The 24,155-nt window shown below is 50.6% G+C and overlaps 1 protein-coding gene across 1 annotated transcript in view; it reads right to left on the bottom strand.

The window, feature by feature from the left end:
- LOC141139472 (coiled-coil domain-containing protein 39-like) overlaps nt 1-14,491 on the bottom strand; it is a 76,247-nt gene extending 61,756 nt beyond the window's left edge. The window contains exons 1-2 of the mRNA XM_073625623.1: nt 13,996-14,491; nt 1,393-1,512 (exon numbers count right to left, since the gene is read on the bottom strand). Coding sequence (XP_073481724.1) covers nt 1,393-1,512; nt 13,996-14,085 — 210 coding nt within the window. The 5' untranslated portion in view covers nt 14,086-14,491. The remainder of the gene's footprint in view (nt 1-1,392; nt 1,513-13,995) is intronic.
- Between the last annotated feature and the right edge of the window lie 9,664 nt (nt 14,492-24,155).

The raw sequence follows: 24,155 nt of genomic DNA, 5'->3' as shown, positions 1-24,155 counted from the left end.
ATTGTTCGCCGTTTGGCGAAGTGGCGAACAGCCGATGTTTGATTCGAACATGAGTTTGACTCAAACTTGAAGCTCATCCCTACTGGTGACATGGATTCTGGGAATGAGATGTCTCTACCTGGGGGAAGATCCTACTGGTGACACGGATATTACAGAGTGAGGTATGTTTATTGAGGGGGTCAATCTTACTGGTGACATGGCTGCTGAAAACAAATGTGCTTGATTTCAGATATCACTGAGAAGTGAGCAAAGTGGGTATTAGGGTCTGGATGCTATTAAGAGAACAAAGTGTGTGGTGGGGGGGTGCCTCACTGGTGGAGCATACTCTATTTATCTAAATTCACTGGAAGACAGAATCCTCCATCAGTGAAACCAGCAACTGAAATTCCCTTATAGAACTATTATAAAGAATGCTTTACCATGGGGGTCGGCAACCTACGGTCTGCCGCTGCTAAATGTCTGGCCTGCCAGTGCACAGTGACAAATTCACAACACCCCGCCCGCAGACAAGTGGCTGTCTGTTTTTAGATGTAATCAGCTGCAGTGTCTGTGTATTATAATAAAAATGCAGTATATACCTCATTAGGAGCGCCACTCGGTGCTCAGGTGACTCGCTGCCTCTCTCCTCCTCACTGACGTCAGTGGTTGGTTCTCAGCCCCGCCCGCTGCAGTTGTCAGATGAGGAGTAGAGAGAGGCGGCAGGTCACCTGAGTGCCAAGCGGCGCTCTTAATGAGGTATATACTGCATTTTTATTATAAAACACAGACACTGCGGCGGATTACAAACAGTAGTTAATAGCCTTCCTCAGGATAATATAAATAAAGAGGGCCTGCCATTTTATAAAATAGAAAAGAATAATTCTGGAAGACGTTTTTTTATTAATGTAGTAAGATGTGTTATATTTATCTTTCCTCCTGCTGCAAAGTATGTTAAAAGCTGCTGTCTTCCTTATTCTCGTATTTCTCAGGAGTATAGTTATAGTCAAAAACGAATGGAGAAAATTGAGTGGAAAATTGAGTGGCTTATTTGTCCTGTATGAATGCGATAGGGTTTATTGGAAAAGTTGGAATGGGAATGGGCTTTTATTAACCATCTCCCGCCCACGCTATAGCTGAAAGACGGCTACAGCGCGGGCCTTCATTGCCGGGAGTGCGTCCTCCAGAGAATGCGCCGTCTGCGCACCCCCCTGTGGGACGCGCTCAGTGATCACCGAGTCAATGCAGCCCTCCATGCATTCACATATATTAAAATCCGGCCCTTACGTGAAAAAAGATTGCTGATTCCTGCTTTACCATAATGAATTTTGCAAAACCTTCCCCCTATCAGTTTGAGGAAAGAGTAATATACACTTTGTAATTTAGTGTTTCTAGTGCTTCAGATATTGAAATTACCTGAGTATAGTTGAGTTCTTGCCTGACATTCCTTAGGTGGGCAGCCATTGCTTGTATTTTGTCATCCATTTCTTTTAAGTGGTTTGACAACTGCAGCCTCTCCTTCTGTTTCCTTTGCAGCTGGAATTGAATGGTACATTTAAATAGAGGCTATTTTTATAACATCTTCATCAGTATCACAGACGATACTCAGATTTGTAACATTATCAATAGAAATATTAAGTCTAATAATTTTCAACACGGCTGGGCTATATTTTGCTTGCATCTAACATTAAAACAAAAAAAAGTTAAAAATAGGGTAAATACATGTTAAAACACGTTATCTTTAATTTCCTAGCCTGCACTAGGATAGCTTTGATCAGACTGGCTGTAACTCTTTCTGTTGCAGTTTGTAAAGACGCATTTTTAATATTTTTTTTTAATTATTATTTTATTATCGGTATATATTAGTCAGTATGCCAGCAGGTGGTAGGTAAGTGGAACGGTCTTCAAAGGCTTGTAACAGGCTTTGCAGCCACAACAATAGTCATAATCTCCTGCTGTGAGGCTTTTGGTTAACGTATCCATGTTTACAATCACATAACAAACATTATACATCACAAGCCATTTACAGTGTTACAAGTCAGGCAGAAGCTTCACAGCAAAAGATAATGGTTACAGTTGTGACTGAGAGACAGATAGTTGAGCAGCAGGAAGCTCAGATTACACCACAGTACTGTCTTAGGACTTGTTACAATTGCAGTAAAAAAATAAAAATAAAAAAATAAAAATAAAAAAAATATAGGAGCTTGAGCCCCGTTTTTACTGCCCTCTTGCTACCCCCTTTGTTGTTAGCATGCTGCAGCAAATAAGCTTTGCTTCCTGGCCACAGAAAAAAAAAAAAGTACCCCCTGCTGCATTTGGCAGGCAGGACTGCCACCAAATGCGACCATTCAACTGAAGGGCTTTGCCCCGTAAATGCCCTACAACCGTACACAATGCACAAACTTGCAAAACGTTGGTGCGGGCTTTACGGGGTTAAAACAGGCAGTGAGGAAGCGACATGTCACCACCTCACTGCCCGGCAAATGCCTCTGAAAAGTGATTCACCGTGGAGACGGAAAGGTCTGTTGCAAGTTTAAGCCTAGCCTTACACAGCCCCTCAACCTGTATCACAACAGAGTGTGAAATTCAAAGTAGAGTGAAGTGGGACTTTGAATGGGCCTCAAGTGGGGTGTAAATAATAATTTATAACACAATTTTAAAAGAATATAGAAAAGCTTTATTTGCCATCCTTTGATGGGGACTTTAAAACTTATTACAGTCTGAGAAAAAGTACAGTTTACTGTTTCTTTGATCCAGGGTGTGCAGGTCCTGGTGTAGGATGGCAAGGATATGGCCTACACATTTCGCGGGAAACCCCGCTTCGTCAGGGCCTTTAAAGCAGCACAAAAAAACTTATAAGCATAGGCGTGCGCACAGGGTGTGCCGGGTGTGCCTGGGCACACCCTAATCACCCCATGCAGTGCTGAGTCCTCCTGCTTCCCGTCTCTCCCCTGCAGTGCTGCCAGCTTCCCTCCTCTCCTCTCAGGAGTGGGGAAAGGGCTGGTAAATATTTCATTAACTGGCCTTCCTTTTTTGAATAAAAACATTGAGTGATCTGTACCGATCACTCCTGTCTTCATTCTTAACTGAAGAATAGTAAACTATGTTTACTGCAGGCTGCAGAGAAAGGGACTGGGGAATCTCTGACCTCAGTTTCTTTCTCTGTCTCAAAAATTAGACATCAGGGGTCTGTTTAGACTCTTGATATTTCACCAAAGCCGCATAACGGGGCTCCTAAAAAAATAAAATAAAAATAACTACTGACACCGTCCATTGCCCTACTGACCCCAATCTTTGTTTTACTGACACCGTCCACTGCTCTGCCGATACACACACATGTGTGTTTGTGATCTGGGGTGCACACCCTAATGCAATAGGCTGCGCACACCAATGCTTATAAGTATTGAAAATGTCTTAAAAATACAGAGTTAGCAACATTATGAAGTAATGTTGGGTAAACATTGATATTACATATACAACATGTGAATAAACTTCTGCAAGAACATTATGTCATTGTGGGGCATTTATGATTACCCATTAGTAAACCGATAGGAACTACTTTGTTATCAATGTAGGATTGGAAGAAATGGCCGTGCCAATAGAATCTGGATTTATGTTCCAGTAGTTTCTTAAGGTGGGCAAAAAGAGCTACTGTTTCAATAGTGTTTTTTAATTTTGTTCAGTTAGTCAACCCATGCACTACCACAGTAGTCGGCCATTTTTGAAAAAAGAGCTGCAAAGAGAAAGAGAGAGAAATAATGGTGGGACTTTTGGGTAAGTAAACAATCCCTAAACAAGAAGGGGTAGAGGAAAATTGTTCCTCCTGGACCGATACGCTACCTGCACAGTCTGAAGGTAAACTATAAATGAATGCATCTATTAAAAATAGATTTAATATCTAGACGTACAACTAGATTACCCTCTTTCCCCTACTCCTTTTTGGACCAATCTTGCGTTTGTAAGACACCGCTGCACATGAAACAGTATGATATGTAACTGCATTTTTTTTGTCAAAGCTCTATGTTGATGTTGATGGATTTTACTAATGGGCAATCATAAATGCCCCACAATGACATAGTGTTCTTGCAGAAGTTTATTCACATGTTGTGCATGTAATATCAATTTTTACCCAACATTACTTCATAATGTTGCTAACTCTGTATTTTTAAGACATTTTCAATACTTACAAGTTTTTTTGTGCTGCTTTAAAGGCCTTGACGAAGCGGGGTTTCCTGCGAAACGCATAGGCCATATCCTGGACATCTTACACCAGGACCTGCACACCCTGGATCAAAGAAACTGTGCTTTTTATCAGACTAGAATATGTTTTAAAGTCCCCATCCAGGAAAGGAAAATAACGCTTTTCTATATTCTTTTTAAATTGTGTTATAAATTATTATTTACACCCCACTGAGGCACATTCAAAGTCCCACTTCACTCTACTTTGAATTAGAATTTTGTATTTTTTAGGGACGGTGCCTCCGTGGAGTTATAAATGTTCCACGTCTACTCCCACCCTTACATAGCAGAGTGTGGTTACATTCACACAGGCCTCCTGTGCTTGGTTTTGTATAATATGCAGAGACACTGATCACAGGTACAATGCTTTGCAGGCTCCTGTGGAATAAAACAATAAAAAGCACCTTTTTTCCCCTAAAAAATATATATTTTTTTTAAAGGTGAAATTAGCCTTTAAACTTCAATTTCAATTGTGTTTAAGGCTTTGGTCACGCTTGTGCAATGCAGGAACACACTCAATATTACCGTAGCACACACAAACGTGCATCTTTTTTGTAATCATTAGTGGCACCCCAACACGTCTTGCTAAAGTGCGTGAGAAACTGCATGACAGAACACATAGTAACAAAAAATAGGATTTTTAAAACAGCTTACCTGTAAAATCCTTTTCTTGGAGTACATCATAGGACACAGAGCCTCAAGTAATTACCGTATTTATCGGTGTATAACACAAGCCGGCGTATAACACGCACCCCAAGTTTAGGAGGGAATTTTAGGGAAAAAAAAACAAAAAAAAAAAAACTTACATTTAAATGCCCATCAATGCAGCCTCATCAGTGTCCATCTGCAGCCTTGTCATTGTCATTTGCAGCCTTGTCAGTGCATTCTACCAGTTTAAAAATGGCGCCGGGTCCTCTCGGCGTCCCCTGGGTCCGCTCGCAGTCCCGAGCAGAGAGTAGCCGAGTGTACTCGGCACGGCTCCGCTCACAGTCACGCCCAGTCCATGTTTTATGTCCATCATAGGGCGGGACTGGGCGTGTCTGTGAGCCGAGCCAAGTACACTCGGCTATGTATCTCCACGGCTCGATCCTCTGCTCACAATCAGCGGGGGATCGGCGTATAACACGCACCCACGATTTTAAGGGGGAAAAAGTGCGTGTTATACGCCGATAAATATGGTACTTAGTGGGTTATGGGCCTACCTTCAGGTGTTGACACTGGTATAACCAATACAGGAAGTTGACTCCCCTATATAACCCCTCCTCCTTCCAGGAGTCCTCAGTTTTTGTAGCCCAAGCAATATACTCTCACCCCATAAAAACAGAGGGGCGGGAGCTCTGTGTCCTATGATGTACTCCAAGAAAAGGATTTTACAGGCAAGCCGTTTTAAAAATCCTATTTTCTTTATCGTACATTATAGGACACAGTGCCTCAAGTAATTACTTAGTAGGACGTCCCATAGCAATGCTACTTGAGAGGAGGGAGACACAACCCGTAGGGCACCCCCAGACCTTGAGGAATTATACTGCTGCCTACAGCACACTGCGCCGAAGGCGATATCCTCATTCCATCTTGCATCTACTTGATAAAATTTTGTAAATGTATGCACTGAAGACCAAGTTGCGGCCTTGCAGATCTGAGACATGGAGGCCTGGTGACGCACTGCCCAAGAAGCACCAACCGCTCTGGTAGAGTGAGCCTTAACTTGAAAAGGGGGAATGTTTCCCTTTAAATTATAAAGTTTGAATTATAACTTGCCGAATCCACTTAGCAACAGTGGACTTCAATGCTGCCTGTCCTTTTTTAGGACCCTCTGGCAGAATAAATAAGACATCAGTCTTACGAATCTGAGCAGTTTTCTTTAAATAGATCTTCACTGCTCTTACCACATCAAGACAATGTAGTGACTTTTCTTCCTTGGAACATGGTTTTGGAGAAAACAATGGCAGGACAATATCTTCATTCAGATGAAAGCCTGAAACCACTTTTGGCAAAAAACCTGGATGAGGGTGTAACACCACTTTGTCCTCATGAATAATCAAATATGGCTCTTTACAGGAAAGAGCAGCCAATTCTGAAACCCTTCTTGCTGAGGCTATAGCAACCAAAAATATCAGCTTCCTAGTCAGAAGGACTAAGGGAACATGCTGTAATGGTTCAAATGGCGGTTTTTGTAATACTGACAAAACTAAATTCAAGTCCCAAGGGCTTAAGGGTGATTTAACTGGCGGATTAATCCGCGTCACTCCTTGCATTAAACCCCGTACTAAAGAATGCGTAGCAAGTGGTCTTTGAAATAAAATTGATAAGGCTGAGACTTGGCCCTTAATAGTACTCAGGGCCAACTTCATCTCTACGCCTACTTGTAGAAAGGCAAGAATTCTGCCTATAATATATCTTTGAGGGTGCCAACCCTTGGATTCACACCAGGAAACATAGGTTTTCCAGACTCTATAATATATGGCTCTAGAAGCTGGCTTCCTAGCATTAAAGTAGAAATAACTGCCCTGGAAAGCCCACGTTTCTTCAGAAAGTGGGTCTCAATGGCCAGGCCGTTAAATTTAGTTCGTAAAGTAGGATGGAAAATCGGCCCCTGTGATAGCAGGTCTGGCCTTAGTGGGAGAAGCCATGGTCCCTCCACTGCCATCTTTACGATCTCTGCATACCATGACCTTCTGGGCCATGCTGGTGCTACCAGTATTACTGACCTTCTTTCCAGCTTGATCCTGCAAAGAAGTCGAGGTAGCAACTGAATTGGGGGAAATGCATAGATCAGTGAAAACTGATCCCATGGGGTCACCAACGCATCTGTTCCGTATGCGAGTGGGTCCCTTGTCCTGGACACAAAATTGACTAGCTTCGTGTTGAACCTGGGCGCTAGAAGGTCTATGTCCGGAGTCCCCCATCTTTGGCAAACAGCCTGAAAAATCTCAGGATGAAGAGACCATTCCCCCCGGGAACAACTGCTGGCGACTTTAGTAGTCCGCCTGCCAATTCTCTACTCCCGTAATGAAAAGTGCCGATAGGCATGGGACCTTCTTTTCTGCCCAAGTTAGAATCTGGTTCACCTCTCTCTGAGCTGAGAGACCTTTGGTGCCCCCTTGATGATTGATATATGCCACGGCCGTGGCATTGTCCGATTGGATCCTGACAGGACAATTATTTAACCTGGAGGTCCAGGTTCACAGAGCCAAATACACTGCCCGAATCTCCAGGATGTTTATGGGCAAGGTTCTTTCGGTTTTTGACCACTGTCCCTGGACAGTCGTCTTTTCTAGTACTGCTCCCCAGCCTGAAAGGCTGGCATCTGTCGTGACTACTTTCCAGATAATTGGTCTGAAGGACTTTACCTTCAGGAGGTTCCGAGTTAGTAACCACCAACTGAGGCTTTGGGACACTCTTGGGGACAGCCGCATTGGTAAATCTAAAAGCTTGAAGCATCTTGTTCCAAGCAGACAGGATACTGTTTTGAAACAGTTTCGAATGGAATTGGGCATAGGGAACTGATTCGAGTGAAGTTACCATCTTTCCTAATAACCTCATGTAAAGACGTATTGATGGATTTCTCTTTGACCTGACCATCCGCACCAGCTCTTGTATGGAGCTGATCTTTGCGGGAGGCAAGAACACCCTTTCCTGGGCTGTGTCTATGATCAGGCCCAGATACTCCAGCCTTTTTAGTGGCTTTAAGGAGGTTTTCTTCAGGTTGAGAATCCAACTCAGATTCTCCAGGTAACTGCTTGTAATGGCTACCTCCTGCTTCAAGCGGGCCACCGACTGGTCTATTAACAATAGATCGTCTAGGTAAGCCAAGACAGTTATGCCCTGTGCCCTTAACCTTGCTAGAGGTGGGGCTAGTACCTTTGTGAACACCCGAGGTGCTGTAGCTAGCCCGAAGGGCAAGGCTACCAACTGAAAATGCCTTTGTTCTACTTCAAATCACAGAAACCTCTGGTGAGGAGGAAATATAGGGACATGTAGATATGCATCTCTGATGTCTATGGATGCCAAAAGCTCTCCTCCTTGTAGGATGGAAACAACTGATCTGATTGACTCCATGTGAAAGGAGCGGATCTTCAGGAACGGATTTAGATTCCGTACATCTAGAATTGGTCTGATATCCCCATTTGGCTTTGGTACCGTAAACAGGTTAGAGTAGAACCCCAAACCTTGCTCTTGTTGGGGAATCTGTATGATCACCCCTTGAGCCAATAATCGGTCTAATGCTTGCAACAGGGATTGCCTTTTCCCTGGATCTTTGGGAACGTTTGATCTCCGGTGGAAACTCTCGAAACTCTAGCTTGTATCCTAGAAAGACTGTGGAGAGAGTCCATTTGTCCTGAATCTCCCTTAGCCAGACTTCTGAGTACCTCAGAAGCCTTCCCCCCACATTGGTGAGGGGAGATGCCTCTTCATGACGAAGCCTTGGTATTCTGCTTTGCAGGCCCCAGGTCTTCCTTTGTGCCTGGGTTTGACCCTGAGGTCTTCCTCTAGAGTCCATAGATCTAGAATTGGTCTGATATCCCCATTTGGCTTTGGTACCGTAAACAGGTAGTAGAACCCTTAGTAGAGTAGAACCCCAAACCTTACTCTTGTTTGGGAATCTGTATGATCACCCCTTGAGCCAATAAATCGGTCTAATGCTTGCAACAGGGATTGCCTTTTCCCTGGATCTTTGGGAACGTTTGATCTCCAAAAACGAGACAGTGGAAACTCTCGAAACTCTAGCTTGTATCCTAGAGAGACTGTGGAGAGAGTCCATTTGTCCTGAATCTCCCTTAGCCAGACTTCTGAGTACCTCAGAAGTCTTCCCCCCACTATGGTGAGGGGAGATGCCTTTTCATGACGAGGCCTTGGTATTCTGCTTTGCAGACTTGTGGCCCCAGCTCTTCCTTTGTGCCTGGGTTTGACCCTGAGGTCTTCCTCTAGAGAGTCTGACAGTGGAAGCAGTCGCCCCTGCCCAGAGGTGGATGTACCTGGCGCAGGGGAAAAAGTGCGCTTAAATGAAGGACGTTTATATATTTTTTTTAACTTTTAACGCTTTCCGCTATAAATTGTCTGGATATACTTATCCAAACTCTCGGCAAATAGTCGTTCTCCATTAAAAGGGAAAACTAGTTAAAAGATTCTTGCAAGGTGCTTCAGCTGACCAACCCTTTAACCAAAGGGTCCTTCGCATGTGAACTAGCACAAGTGCAAGGCGAGAAGCCTGATGTCTTTCATAGCATCTATGGCAAAGCATAATGCTCTAGGCAGCTCTGCCAACTCCTGGGGAGCTCGTTAAGAGCATCTGTGAACTGGTCCTTTAAGGACTGACAGATGCCTATAGCTGTAATTGCAGGCTGAGTCACGCTCCCTGCTAAGGAGAAAGAGGATTTTAACAGGCCTTCCAACTTTTTATCTGTTGGATCTTTAAGCACATGCACATTATCCACTGGACAAGTTAAACTTTTATTCACATTGGAAATCGCAGCGTCAACTGCTGGAACTTTCCATCTTTTTGTGAACAATGCTTATCCAGATGATCCCATTCGGTATAAATAAGCTTCTCTAGTAATGCGTGGATGGGAAACGCATGCAAAGGCTGTAAAGGTTTTAAGGAACCCAGGGAGGAGACCGGACCTTTAGCTAACTCTGTTAGGGGTAGCAAGAAGGCAGAGCGAACCATTTCAGTAAGGTTTTGTACTTCAGTTTGTGAAGCTGAAACATCAAGTATTGTTTCTTCTGCAGAGGAGTAACCGGCTTGTCTTTCCTCTATATTGTCTGAGGGTAATACCTCATCTTGTTCCCACAATTCCCTAGGACCCTCCACTGTTTGTAAAGAGTTCAAAGTGGGGAAGGGGGACCTAGGATGCTTCCTATCCACTTGGATGAAGGATGCGATTAAAGCCGCTAATCTTCCTTCTAGGCCTTGCAGGGCTGAGGAAAATGCATCTTCAGTCACGTATACAGGGGCTGAAGTGTGTGAAGCAGTTGCACCATCGCTAGCTTCCAATGACTCACCCTGGCTTGCCATGTCTGGTATCTCCGGAGAGGATGACAGTATGCTGGCATGACTGGACTTCCCAGCGCCTGGGGGTGGCAACTTAGGTACCTTTACAGTAGTTCTGGAAGTCATAATGCAAAGTACAAAAAAAAAAAAAAAAAAAAAAAAAAACAGAGGTAACAAAATCTTTTTTGTTTTTAACAATAATTTTCAAGAAAACAATGTCACCATGGGATCAGTCTTAATACGCTGATACAATATGTTTCCTGTACTGGAAATGCCTGGTTTGTACCCCTCACGTGCCCAGCGCTGCTGCGTCTCCTTAGTGTGATCTGTAACAGACTCTTTCATCAGTTTCTTTGCATACTGAGAGTATTGTGTTACAGGCATCAGGTGAAAACTTGATTGAAAAAAATCCCATGCCTGTACTCAATTTGCTGCACTTGCTGCCAGAGTACTTCAACCTGTAACAAGCTACTTCTGTAATTGCTGTATCCCCTCGATTCCTCTAGAAGAGGTCCTGTTCACTGAGAACTCCCCTCTGGCTGCTGGGACCACACATGGCTTGATAGCCAGACACAGAGCTGCATAAGCATCACATTAAGGTATAATCTACTCCTACTAGAAGAGACATTTTAAGGCATATATAATAATATGGAAGGATAGCATAGGCACCTTTTTTCAGTACCAAGCCTCTTCCCTTCCCTTTTCCTCGCTGCAGGATACTGCTGACTTAACAGACAGATCCAACTTTCACCCATCACGGTGGGCAGCATAGTTAAACCTTCAAAGACTGGGGCCCTTTTTAATAGGGGTTCTGCTCCTTTGGACCTGTATAGCACCCCTCAGGAACAACTTTAGGTAATGTAGCAAGACCAAAAAGAGTCCTGGTTCCTAGGGTCCAGCTCTCAAAGAGAAGCTTACAGGCAAAACCTCGTTCTTGAATCGAGGTCCAGGTACCATCCTATGGCCTCAGTGGCGAGGACGGATCCGGTTATTGAGGTTTTTTAAATCCAGCATGGATCCCTCCCCGGAGCTCCTCAGAGCACATCCTCACTCGTGACCAACACCTTAGACACTGGCGAAAAAACAGAGGACTCCTGGAAGGAGGAGGAGGGCTTATATAGGGGAGTCAACTTCCTGTATTGGTTACACCAGTGTCAACACCTGAAGGTAGGCCCATAACCCACTAAGTAATTACTCGAGGCTCTGTGTCCTATGATTTACGATAAAGAAAAGATCATACGTTTTGGTGTGGCACAGATTTAAAAAAAAAAGGGTCATGGCAATGTAGGAACCTAGGTTGAATGTACCTACATTTACATGTGTTTACGCACATTCAGAGTATCTAATCTGCCCCTGGATGCACAGATTTCAGTAAATACAAGTCTCCCAAATGCACCTGGATAAGCAAACAGTGTAAATGATGTAAAATCATTACATGCATTTATATGTGTTTGGAAATGTCCTACATGCATGCATTTCACTGCCAGTGTGAAGGAGGCCTATTTTTACTGCTAAAGCACCTAAAAAAAACGCCTCCAGTGTGAAAGGGGTCTAAAGTGATATTAAAGTCTTGTTTTTTTTTGTTTAAAAATAACAAACATGTTATACTTACCTGCTCTGTGCAGTGGTTTTGCACAGAGCAGCCCAGATCCTCCTCTTCTCGAGTCCCTCACCGGCGCTCTTGCCCCCCCCCCCCCTCCCCCTCCTGCTGAGTGCCCTCACAGCAAGCAGTTTGGTATGGGGACACCCAAGCCCGGCCGCTGTTCTGTGTGTCCATTCAGACACTGAGCCATGGCTTGGCCCAGCCCCCTCTCTCTCTCCTCATTGGTTAATGGACTTTGATTGACAGCAGCGGGAGCCAATAGTGCCGGCTTTTGTGTCTCAGCCAATCAGGAAGGAGAGTCCCGGACAGCTGAGGTTCTCTTGCAACATCGCTGGATCGAGATAGGGCTCAGGTAAGTATTAGAGGGGCTGATGCTGCCAGAAGGTTTTTTTTATCCTAATGCACAGAATGCATTAAGATAGAAAAAAAATTCTGCCTTTAGAACCACTTTAGGGTAAAAAAACAAACAAAAACGTTGAGTACTTACCTGAGCCTGATCTCGATCCAGCACTGTACAAGAGCAGCTGCTCTCTCAGGATTGTCCCTCTTCATAAGCTCAGGGAGAGAAGTGGGAGCCATTGCTGCCAATCACAGCCAGTGAGGAGAGAGTGGGGGGAGGGGACAAGCCATGTTCTGTGTGTTAATGGACAGCGGGGGACCCGAGAAGAGAAGGATCGGGGCTGCTCTGTGCAAAACCACTGCAGAGAGTAAGTATGACATGTTTATTATTTTTAAAGTGTGACGCATACTTGGCACAGATCAGTGATCACATGTAAGTATTACACACTGGAGTACAACTAAACCCAGCCCGAGACCACCTCTTCTATCACATGGTACGCTTATCTACACCTGAGGGTGGTATGGAGCGATCACGCTACCCAATCCAACTGGACTTTGGGGGTGAACCATAGGAATCAAGGTAAGTATACCATAAGTAAGTATTTGTACTTAGCATAGCTAAGTACAAATAAACCATGCCTGAGACCACCTCTTCCACGCAGACCAGGGGACAGTACACAGAACCATTTCTGAGACCACCTCTTCCATGCAGGCCAGGGGATGGTACACACTGAACCATGCCCGAGACCACCTCTTTCATGCAGGCCAGGGGATGGTACACACCGAACCATGCCTGAGACCACCTCTTCCATGCAGACCAGGGGATGGTACACACTGAACCATGCCCGAGACCACCTCTTTCATGCAGGCCAGGGGATGGTACACACTGAACCATGCCCGAGACCACCTCTTTCATGCAGGCCAGGGGATGGTACACACCGAACCATGCCTGAGACCACCTCTTCCATGCAGACCAGGGGATGGTACACACTGAACCATGCCCGAGACCACCTCTTTCATGCAGGCCAGGGGATGGTACACACCGAACCATGCCCGAGACCACCTCTTCCATGCAGACCAGGGGACGGTACACACTGAGCCATGCCTGAGGCCACCTCTTGCATGCAGACCAGGGGACGGTACACACTGAACCATGCCCGAGACCACCTCTTCCATGCAGACCAGGGGACGGTGCACACTGAACCATGCCTGAGACCACCTCTTCCATGCAGACCAGGGGACGGTACACATGCCTGAACACAGTACAGAGAAGCAAACAACCTACACTTTGGGTATGAAGCTTAGTGGGCACAGTACATACACCCCAGGGTGAGGAGACCCTCAGAAGACATGTACTAGGTAGGTATCAGGTGACCTATGTGGTTAGGTGAAGAATACCCCCAACTTTTTCAGATGGGAGTGAGGGACACCTATCAGCAAAAAAATGCAGGCATAAGACACACCCCTGCCACGCCCCCTTAAAGGAGAATTGTACAAAAAAACTCAAGATTGAATAAACCCACAAGAGCTTTTTTACCACTACTATTCCTTTATATTGGCTTTTGGAATTTACAAATGCAGCCATTTAGAAATTGGATGAAAGGTTTAGCACTAGGAAACAATTTTTGATAGATAAAAAGAGCATGTTATATACATCTATATAGATCAGACCAAAATGAGGGACAAATGAGGAGGAATGAGGGACAGAGAGACATTGCTCCAAATCAGGGACAGTCCCTCGAAATCAGGGACAGTTGGGAGCTATGGGTGAAGTACAGCTAGGTCTATGACCGGGAATAGGGTGTAGGAGATGGTATGCAGACACCCCCCCCCCCCCCATCCATACCTCCTCCTCCAGAGATCTGTTCTCTGAATTGGCCACAGGGATGGCCAGGCCATCGGCCCAGTGCAGCTCAGCCAGAACCTCCCGGCTCATCCTCCTCGGTATGTGTGTGCGATATAAGAAGCGAGTGATCGCTGTGATAGCCGGCCACACTCCTCTCCAGCTCCTGTGTGTTGTAATCAGCGCCCTTAGCAACCAGCCTGTCACCAGGAAGCGGCTGAGCAGTGAACCGCCCTCCTGTCATTGACATCCACACCCAGCCTGATACACACTGTCATTACACTGGGCTGCTAGATACCTTCTATACACGGCTCACACACCGATCTAGGGGCGGGCTGGGCCGGGGGGCAGAGATGCAACTGAACCCTGGGCAGCTCTATAAAGGCCGCTGTGTCACCAGTTCAAAACCGCACATGCACAGTTTTTGAGCAGGCAGAGTGAGGCATCTCCAGTACTGTACTGACAGTCTGTACAGAGCACAGCCCCGCCCAGCCCCTCCCTCCTCCACACGAACGGCTGGCAGAGGCTGGACCTGCTCTCTCTTTCCACGCCCACACTCCGGGCAGCCCCGCCCACACTCCGGGCAGCCCGTGTGCTGTCTGTGAAGAGGATGTGTGGGCGGGAAAGTGAAATCTGAGCAGTTGGCTGGGAGGCTGGGACCGTCCAAGTTAGTGAGCTCCTCCTCCCTCCTTTTCTTGTTTCTAGCAGCCACACTACCTTGCCCTCCTAGGTGTTATGATGTGGGGGCTCACACTGGCACGCTGTGGGTTGTCTGCAGTGTTGTGTACTGCCAGTCTTCCTGCATGTTCCCCTAGTCCCATAGAGGCTGCACATTTTTACTGCATGTTTTGAAAGTGCACAAAACGTCCTGAATGCTGCATCTTTGGTGAACTTCCAGAAAATGCAGCAAAAATGTGCAAAATAAAAGAAGTCTGAGGGACTGTGGCTATGGAAACCCGCCAGTACAACAGTGTGAGCCCAAAGGCTTGTATTCACTTGCAGCAGGCACTGCCACTCCTCTGAAAAGTGACAGACAGAGGAGATGATATCACATTTCACCCCTGCCTGTTTTAACCCCCTAAATGCCAGTCCCTGCAGGTAATGGCATGGTTCACTTTGTACTCCACCTTATTTCCATTACCCTCTGTAGGAATTCCATGTGCTCTCACCTTATTGTTTGCACATCTAATACATAATGAGAGTTCTGGAAATAAGGTGGAGTTCAAAGTGAATTTCTACACCTAAGTGGAGCACTCCTTTCAGAAGATTTGAGGATATTATTAAACCCAGAGACTGGTGAACTTAAGCCACCATAGACAGATTTAATTTTCTGCTGAACCAGCATCTACGTGCAGACTGATTGCCCAGAATTCAATCTATCAACTGACTTCAGTACAGCCAGTGTGTCTTTCTTTTTTTTTTTTTGGTGATCACTGCTGGCTGCTATAGCTGGGAAACATTCACCCCCACAGAGAGTGACCCCTTCGCATCGCCCCCACAGAGAGTGACCCCTTCGCACCGCCCCCACAGAGAGTGACCCCTTCGCACTGCCCCCACAGAGAGTGACCCCTTCCTACCGCCCCCACAGAGAGTGACCCCTTCGCACCGCCCCCGCAGAGAGTGACCCCTTCGCACCGCCCCCACAGAGAGTGACCCCTTCGCACCGCCCCCACAGAGAGTGACCCCTTCGCACCGCCCCCACAGAGAGTGACCCCTTCGCACCGCCCCCACAGAGAGTGACCCCTTCGCACCGCCCCCACAGAGAGTGACCCCTTCGCACCGCCCCCACAGAGAGTGACCCCTTCGCACCGCCCCCACAGAGAGTGACCCCTTCGCACCGCCCCCACAGAGAGTGACCCCTTCGCACTGCCCCCACAGAGAGTGACCCCTTCCTACCGCCCCCACAGAGAGTGACCCCTTCGCACCGCCCCCGCAGAGAGTGACCCCTTCGCACCGCCCCCACAGAGAGTGACCCCTTCGCACCGCCCCCACAGAGAGTGACCCCTTCGCACTGCCCCCACAGAGAGTGACCCCTTCCTACCGCCCCCGCAGAGAGTGACCCCTTCGCACCGCCCCCGCAGAGAGTGACCCCTTCGCACCGCCCCCGCAGAGAGTGACCCCTTCCTACCGCCCCCGCAGAGAGTGACCCCTTCCTACCGCCCCCGGAGAGAGTGACCCCTTCCTACCGCCCCCGCAGAGAGTGACCCCTTCGCACCGCCCCCACAGAGAGTGACCCCTTCGCACCGCCCCCACAGAGAGTGACCCCTTCCTACCGCCCCCGCAGAGAGTGACCCCTTCGCACCGCCCCCGCAGAGAGTGACCCCTTTGCACCGCCCCCGCAGAGAGTGACCCCTTCGCACCGCCTCCGCAGAGAGTGACCCCTTCGCACCGCCCCCGCAGAGAGTGACCCCCTTCCTACCGCCCCCGCAGAGAGTGACCCCTTCCTACCGCCCCCGCAGAGAGTGACCCCTTCCTACCGCCCCCGCAGAGAGTGACCCCTTCGCACCGCCCACGCAGAGAGTGACCCCTTCGCACCGCCCCCGCAGAGAGTGACCCCTTCGCACCGCCCCCGCAGAGGATGACCCCCTTCGCACCGCCCCTGCAGAGAGTGACCCCTTCGTACCGCCCCCGCAGAGAGTGACCCCTTCGTACCGCCCCCACAGAGAGTGACCCCTTCGCACTGCCCACACAGAGAGTGACTCCTTCACACTACGGGCAATGTGGAGCAGAATCTCTCTCTGTGCAGGCAGTGTCAAGCGGTCTCTCTCTCTCTGCGCAGGCAGTGTCAAGCGGTCTCTCTCTCTCTCTGTGCAGGCAGTGTCAAGCGGTCTCTCTCTCTCTGTGCAGGTAGTGTCAAGTGGTCTCTTTCTCTCTGTGCAGGCAGTGTCAAGTGGTCTCTCTTTCTCTCTGTGCAGGCAGTGTCAAGCGGTCTCTCTCTCTCTCTGTGCAGGCAGTGTCAAGCGGTCTCTCTCTCTCTCTGTGCAGGCAGTGTCAAGCGGTCTCTCTCTCTCTCTGTGCAGGCATTGTCAAGCCGCCTCTCTCTCTCTCTGTGCAGGTAGTGTCAAGTGGTCTCTTTCTCTCTGTGCAGGCAATGTCAAGCGGTCTCTCTCTCTCTGTGCAGGTAGTGTCAAGTGGTCTCTTTCTCTCTGTGCAGGCAGTGTCAAGTGGTCTCTCTTTCTCTCTGTGCAGGCAGTGTCAAGCGGTCTCTCTCTGTGCAGGCAGTGTCAAGCAGTCTCTCTCTGTGCAGGCAGTGTCAAGCAGTCTCTCTCTGTGCAGGCAGTGTCAAGCGATCTCTCTCTCTCTCTCTCTGTGCAGGCAGTGTTAAGCGGTCTCTCTCTCTCTGTGCAGGCAGTGTCAAGCGGTCTCTCTCTCTCTCTCTCTGTGCAGGCAGTGTCAAGCGGTCTCTCTCTCTCTCTGTGCAGGCAGTGTCAAGCGGTCTCTCTCTGTGCAGGCAGTGTCAAGCGGTCTCTCTCTCTCTGTGCAGGCAGTGTCAAGTGGTCTCTCTCTCTCTGTGCAGGCAGTGTCAAGCGGTCTCTCTCTGTGCAGGCAGTGTCAAGCGGTGTCTCTCTCTCTCTGTGCAGGTAGTGTCAAGTGGTCTCTCTCTCTGTGCAGGCACTGTCAAGCGGTCTCTCTCTCTCTGTGCAGGCACTGTCAAGCGGTCTCTCTCTCTCTGTGCAGGCAGTGTCAAGCGGTCTCTCTCTCTCTCTCTGCAGGTAGTGTCAAGTGGTCTCTCTCTCTCTTTCTCTCTGTGCAGGCAGTGTCAAGCGGTCTCTCTGTGTGCAGGCAGTGTCAAGCGGTCTCTCTCTCTCTCTCTGCAGGCAGTGTCAAGCAGTCTCTCTCTCTCTGTGCAGGCAGTGTCAAGCGGTCTCTCCCTCTCTGTGCAGGCAGTGTCAAGCGGTCTCTCTTTCTCTCTGCAGGCAGTGTCAAGCAGTCTCTCTCTGTGCAGCCAGTGTCAAGCGGTCTCTCTCTGTGCAGCCAGTGTCAAGCGGTCTCTCTCTCTCTGTGCAGGCAGTGTCAAGCGGTCTCTCTCTCTCTGTGCAGGCAGTGTCAAGCGGTCTCTCTCTCTCTCTGTGCAGGCAGTGTCAAGCGGTCTCTCTCTCTATGTGCAGGCAGTGTCAAGCGCTCTCTCTCTCTCTTTGTGCAGGCAGTGTCAAGCGGTCTCTCTCTCTCTCTGTGCAGGCAGTGTCAAGCGGTCTCTCTCTCTTTCTCTCTCTGTGCAGGCAGTGTCAAGCGGTCTCTCTCTCTCTGTGCAGGCAGTGTCAAGCGGTCTCTCTTTCTCTCTGCAGGCAGTGTCAAGCAGTCTCTCTCTGTGCAGCCAGTGTCAAGCAGTCTCTCTCTCTCTCTCTGTGCAGCCAGTGTCAAGCAGTCTCTCTCTCTCTCTGTGCAGCCAGTGTCAAGCAGTCTCTCTCTCTCTCTGTGCAGCCAGTGTCAAGCGGTCTCTCTCTCTCTGTGCAGGCAGTGTCAAGCGGTCTCTCTCTCTCTCTGTGCAGGCAGTGTCAAGCGGTCTCTCTCTCTATGTGCAGGCGGTGTCAAGCGCTCTCTCTCTCTCTTTGTGCAGGCAGTGTCAAGCGGTCTCTCTCTCTCTCTGTGCAGGCAGTGTCAAGCGGTCTCTCTCTCTCTCTCTCTCTCTTTCTCTCTCTCTCTGTGCAGGCAGTGTCAAGCGGTCTCTCTCTCTCTCTCTCTGTGCAGGCAGTGTCAAGCGGTCTCTCTCTCTCTGTGCAGGCAGTGACCCCTTCCTACCGCCCCCGCAGAGAGTGACCCCTTCGCACCGCCCCCACAGAGAGTGACCCCTTCGCACCGCCCCCACAGAGAGTGACCCCTTCCTACCGCCCCCGCAGAGAGTGACCCCTTCGCACTGCCCCCACAGAGAGTGACCCCTTCCTACCGCCCCCGCAGAGAGTGACCCCTTCGCACCGCCCCCGCAGAGAGTGACCCCTTCGCACCGCCCCCGCAGAGAGTGACCCCTTCCTACCGCCCCCGCAGAGAGTGACCCCTTCCTACCGCCCCCGGAGAGAGTGACCCCTTCCTACCGCCCCCGCAGAGAGTGACCCCTTCGCACCGCCCCCACAGAGAGTGACCCCTTCGCACCGCCCCCACAGAGAGTGACCCCTTCCTACCGCCCCCGCAGAGAGTGACCCCTTCGCACCGCCCCCGCAGAGAGTGACCCCTTTGCACCGCCCCCGCAGAGAGTGACCCCTTCGCACCGCCTCCGCAGAGAGTGACCCCTTCGCACCGCCCCCGCAGAGAGTGACCCCCTTCCTACCGCCCCCGCAGAGAGTGACCCCTTCCTACCGCCCCCGCAGAGAGTGACCCCTTCCTACCGCCCCCGCAGAGAGTGACCCCTTCGCACCGCCCACGCAGAGAGTGACCCCTTCGCACCGCCCCCGCAGAGAGTGACCCCTTCGCACCGCCCCCGCAGAGGATGACCCCCTTCGCACCGCCCCTGCAGAGAGTGACCCCTTCGTACCGCCCCCGCAGAGAGTGACCCCTTCGTACCGCCCCCACAGAGAGTGACCCCTTCGCACTGCCCACACAGAGAGTGACTCCTTCACACTACGGGCAATGTGGAGCAGAATCTCTCTCTGTGCAGGCAGTGTCAAGCGGTCTCTCTCTCTCTGCGCAGGCAGTGTCAAGCGGTCTCTCTCTCTCTCTGTGCAGGCAGTGTCAAGCGGTCTCTCTCTCTCTGTGCAGGTAGTGTCAAGTGGTCTCTTTCTCTCTGTGCAGGCAGTGTCAAGTGGTCTCTCTTTCTCTCTGTGCAGGCAGTGTCAAGCGGTCTCTCTCTCTCTCTTTGTGCAGGCAGTGTCAAGCGGTCTCTCTCTCTCTCTGTGCAGGCAGTGTCAAGCGGTCTCTCTCTCTTTCTCTCTCTGTGCAGGCAGTGTCAAGCGGTCTCTCTCTCTCTGTGCAGGCAGTGTCAAGCGGTCTCTCTTTCTCTCTGCAGGCAGTGTCAAGCAGTCTCTCTCTGTGCAGCCAGTGTCAAGCAGTCTCTCTCTCTCTCTCTGTGCAGCCAGTGTCAAGCAGTCTCTCTCTCTCTCTGTGCAGCCAGTGTCAAGCAGTCTCTCTCTCTCTCTGTGCAGCCAGTGTCAAGCGGTCTCTCTCTCTCTGTGCAGGCAGTGTCAAGCGGTCTCTCTCTCTCTCTGTGCAGGCAGTGTCAAGCGGTCTCTCTCTCTATGTGCAGGCGGTGTCAAGCGCTCTCTCTCTCTCTTTGTGCAGGCAGTGTCAAGCGGTCTCTCTCTCTCTCTGTGCAGGCAGTGTCAAGCGGTCTCTCTCTCTCTCTCTCTCTCTTTCTCTCTCTCTCTGTGCAGGCAGTGTCAAGCGGTCTCTCTCTCTCTCTCTCTGTGCAGGCAGTGTCAAGCGGTCTCTCTCTCTCTGTGCAGGCAGTGACCCCTTCCTACCGCCCCCGCAGAGAGTGACCCCTTCGCACCGCCCCCACAGAGAGTGACCCCTTCGCACCGCCCCCACAGAGAGTGACCCCTTCCTACCGCCCCCGCAGAGAGTGACCCCTTCGCACTGCCCCCACAGAGAGTGACCCCTTCCTACCGCCCCCGCAGAGAGTGACCCCTTCGCACCGCCCCCGCAGAGAGTGACCCCTTCGCACCGCCCCCGCAGAGAGTGACCCCTTCCTACCGCCCCCGCAGAGAGTGACCCCTTCCTACCGCCCCCGCAGAGAGTGACCCCTTCCTACCGCCCCCGGAGAGAGTGACCCCTTCCTACCGCCCCCGCAGAGAGTGACCCCTTCGCACCGCCCCCACAGAGAGTGACCCCTTCGCACCGCCCCCACAGAGAGTGACCCCTTCCTACCGCCCCCGCAGAGAGTGACCCCTTCGCACCGCCCCCGCAGAGAGTGACCCCTTTGCACCGCCCCCGCAGAGAGTGACCCCTTCGCACCGCCTCCGCAGAGAGTGACCCCTTCGCACCGCCCCCGCAGAGAGTGACCCCCTTCCTACCGCCCCCGCAGAGAGTGACCCCTTCCTACCGCCCCCGCAGAGAGTGACCCCTTCCTACCGCCCCCGCAGAGAGTGACCCCTTCGCACCGCCCACGCAGAGAGTGACCCCTTCGCACCGCCCCCGCAGAGAGTGACCCCTTCGCACCGCCCCCGCAGAGGATGACCCCCTTCGCACCGCCCCTGCAGAGAGTGACCCCTTCGTACCGCCCCCGCAGAGAGTGACCCCTTCGTACCGCCCCCACAGAGAGTGACCCCTTCGCACTGCCCACACAGAGAGTGACTCCTTCACACTACGGGCAATGTGGAGCAGAATCTCTCTCTGTGCAGGCAGTGTCAAGCGGTCTCTCTCTCTCTGCGCAGGCAGTGTCAAGCGGTCTCTCTCTCTCTCTGTGCAGGCAGTGTCAAGCGGTCTCTCTCTCTCTGTGCAGGTAGTGTCAAGTGGTCTCTTTCTCTCTGTGCAGGCAGTGTCAAGTGGTCTCTCTTTCTCTCTGTGCAGGCAGTGTCAAGCGGTCTCTCTCTCTCTCTGTGCAGGCAGTGTCAAGCGGTCTCTCTCTCTCTCTGTGCAGGCAGTGTCAAGCGGTCTCTCTCTCTCTCTGTGCAGGCATTGTCAAGCCGCCTCTCTCTCTCTCTGTGCAGGTAGTGTCAAGTGGTCTCTTTCTCTCTGTGCAGGCAATGTCAAGCGGTCTCTCTCTCTCTGTGCAGGTAGTGTCAAGTGGTCTCTTTCTCTCTGTGCAGGCAGTGTCAAGTGGTCTCTCTTTCTCTCTGTGCAGGCAGTGTCAAGCGGTCTCTCTCTGTGCAGGCAGTGTCAAGCAGTCTCTCTCTGTGCAGGCAGTGTCAAGCGATCTCTCTCTCTCTCTCTCTGTGCAGGCAGTGTTAAGCGGTCTCTCTCTCTCTGTGCAGGCAGTGTCAAGCGGTCTCTCTCTCTCTCTCTCTGTGCAGGCAGTGTCAAGCGGTCTCTCTCTCTCTCTGTGCAGGCAGTGTCAAGCGGTCTCTCTCTGTGCAGGCAGTGTCAAGCGGTCTCTCTCTCTCTGTGCAGGCAGTGTCAAGTGGTCTCTCTCTCTCTGTGCAGGCAGTGTCAAGCGGTCTCTCTCTGTGCAGGCAGTGTCAAGCGGTCTCTCTCTCTCTCTGTGCAGGTAGTGTCAAGTGGTCTCTCTCTCTGTGCAGGCACTGTCAAGCGGTCTCTCTCTCTCTGTGCAGGCACTGTCAAGCGGTCTCTCTCTCTCTGTGCAGGCAGTGTCAAGCGGTCTCTCTCTCTCTCTCTGCAGGTAGTGTCAAGTGGTCTCTCTCTCTCTTTCTCTCTGTGCAGGCAGTGTCAAGCGGTCTCTCTGTGTGCAGGCAGTGTCAAGCGGTCTCTCTCTCTCTCTCTGCAGGCAGTGTCAAGCAGTCTCTCTCTCTCTGTGCAGGCAGTGTCAAGCGGTCTCTCCCTCTCTGTGCAGGCAGTGTCAAGCGGTCTCTCTTTCTCTCTGCAGGCAGTGTCAAGCAGTCTCTCTCTGTGCAGCCAGTGTCAAGCGGTCTCTCTCTGTGCAGGCAGTGTCAAGCGGTCTCTCTCTCTCTGTGCAGGCAGTGTCAAGCGGTCTCTCTCTCTCTGTGCAGGCAGTGTCAAGCGGTCTCTCTCTCTCTCTGTGCAGGCAGTGTCAAGCGGTCTCTCTCTCTATGTGCAGGCAGTGTTAAGCGCTCTCTCTCTCTCTTTGTGCAGGCAGTGTCAAGCGGTCTCTCTCTCTCTCTGTGCAGGCAGTGTCAAGCGGTCTCTCTCTCTTTCTCTCTCTGTGCAGGCAGTGTCAAGCGGTCTCTCTCTCTCTGTGCAGGCAGTGTCAAGCGGTCTCTCTTTCTCTCTGCAGGCAGTGTCAAGCAGTCTCTCTCTGTGCAGCCAGTGTCAAGCAGTCTCTCTCTCTCTCTCTGTGCAACCAGTGTCAAGCAGTCTCTCTCTCTCTCTGTGCAGCCAGTGTCAAGCAGTCTCTCTCTCTCTCTGTGCAGCCAGTGTCAAGCGGTCTCTCTCTCTCTGTGCAGGCAGTGTCAAGCGGTCTCTCTCTCTCTCTGTGCAGGCAGTGTCAAGCGGTCTCTCTCTCTATGTGCAGGCGGTGTCAAGCGCTCTCTCTCTCTCTTTGTGCAGGCAGTGTCAAGCGGTCTCTCTCTCTCTCTGTGCAGGCAGTGTCAAGCGGTCTCTCTCTCTCTCTCTCTCTCTCTCTCTGTGCAGGCAGTGTCAAGCGGTCTCTCTCTCTCTCTCTCTGTGCAGGCAGTGTCAAGCGGTCTCTCTCTCTCTGTGCAGGCAGTGTCAAGCGGTCTCTCTCTCTCTGTGCAGGCAGTGTCAAGCGGTCTCTCTCTCTCTGTGCAGGCAGTGTCAAGCGGTCTCTCCCTCTCTGTGCAGGCAGTGTCAAGTGGTCTCTCTCTGTGCAGGCAGTGTCAAGCGGTCTCTCTCTCTCTGTGCAGGTAGTGTCAAGTGGTCTCTCTCTCTCTCTTTCTCTCTGTGCAGGCAGTGTCAAGCGGTCTCTCTTTCTCTCTGCAGGCAGTGTCAAGCGGTCTCTCTCTGTGCAGGCAGTGTCAAGCGGTCTCTCTCTCTCTCTCTGCAGGCAGTGTCAAGCAGTCTCTCTCTCTCTGTGCAGGCAGTGTCAAGCGGTCTCTCTCTCTGTGTAGGCAGTGTCAAGCGGTCTCTCTCTCTCTGTGCAGGCAGTGTCAAGTGGTCTCTCTCTATCTCTCTGTGCAGGCAGTGTCAAGCGCTCTCTCTTTCTCTCCCTGTGCAGGCAGTGTCAAGCGCTCTCTCTTTCTCTCTGCAGGCAGTGTCAAGTGGTCTCTCTCTGTGCAGGCAGTGTCAAGTGGTCTCTCTCTGTGCAGGCAGTGTCAAGCGGTCTCTCTCTGTGCAGGCAGTGTCAAGCGGTCTCTCTCTCTCTGTGCAGGCAGTGTCAAGCGGTCTCTCTCTCTTTGCAGGCAGTGTCAAGCGGTCTCTCTCTCTCTGTGCAGGCAGTGTCAAGCGGTCTCTCTCTCTGTGCAGGCAGTGTCAAGCCGCCTCTCTCTCTCTGTGCAGGTAGTGTCAAGTGGTCTCTTTCTCTCTGTGCAGGCAGTGTCAAGCGGTCTCTCTCTCTCTGTGCAGGTAGTGTCAAGTGGTCTCTTTCTCTCTGTGCAGGTAGTGTCAAGTGGTCTCTTTCTCTCTGTGCAGGCAGTGTCAAGTGGTCTCTCTTTCTCTCTGTGCAGGCAGTGTCAAGCGGTCTCTCTCTCTCTCTGTGC

Source organism: Aquarana catesbeiana, linkage group LG04 (genome assembly GCF_042186555.1).
Source record: "Aquarana catesbeiana isolate 2022-GZ linkage group LG04, ASM4218655v1, whole genome shotgun sequence".
NCBI classification, from domain to species: domain Eukaryota; kingdom Metazoa; phylum Chordata; class Amphibia; order Anura; family Ranidae; genus Aquarana; species Aquarana catesbeiana.
The sequence above is the reverse complement of the archived record's forward strand: the minus strand, read 5'-3'. Positions and strand labels throughout refer to the sequence as shown.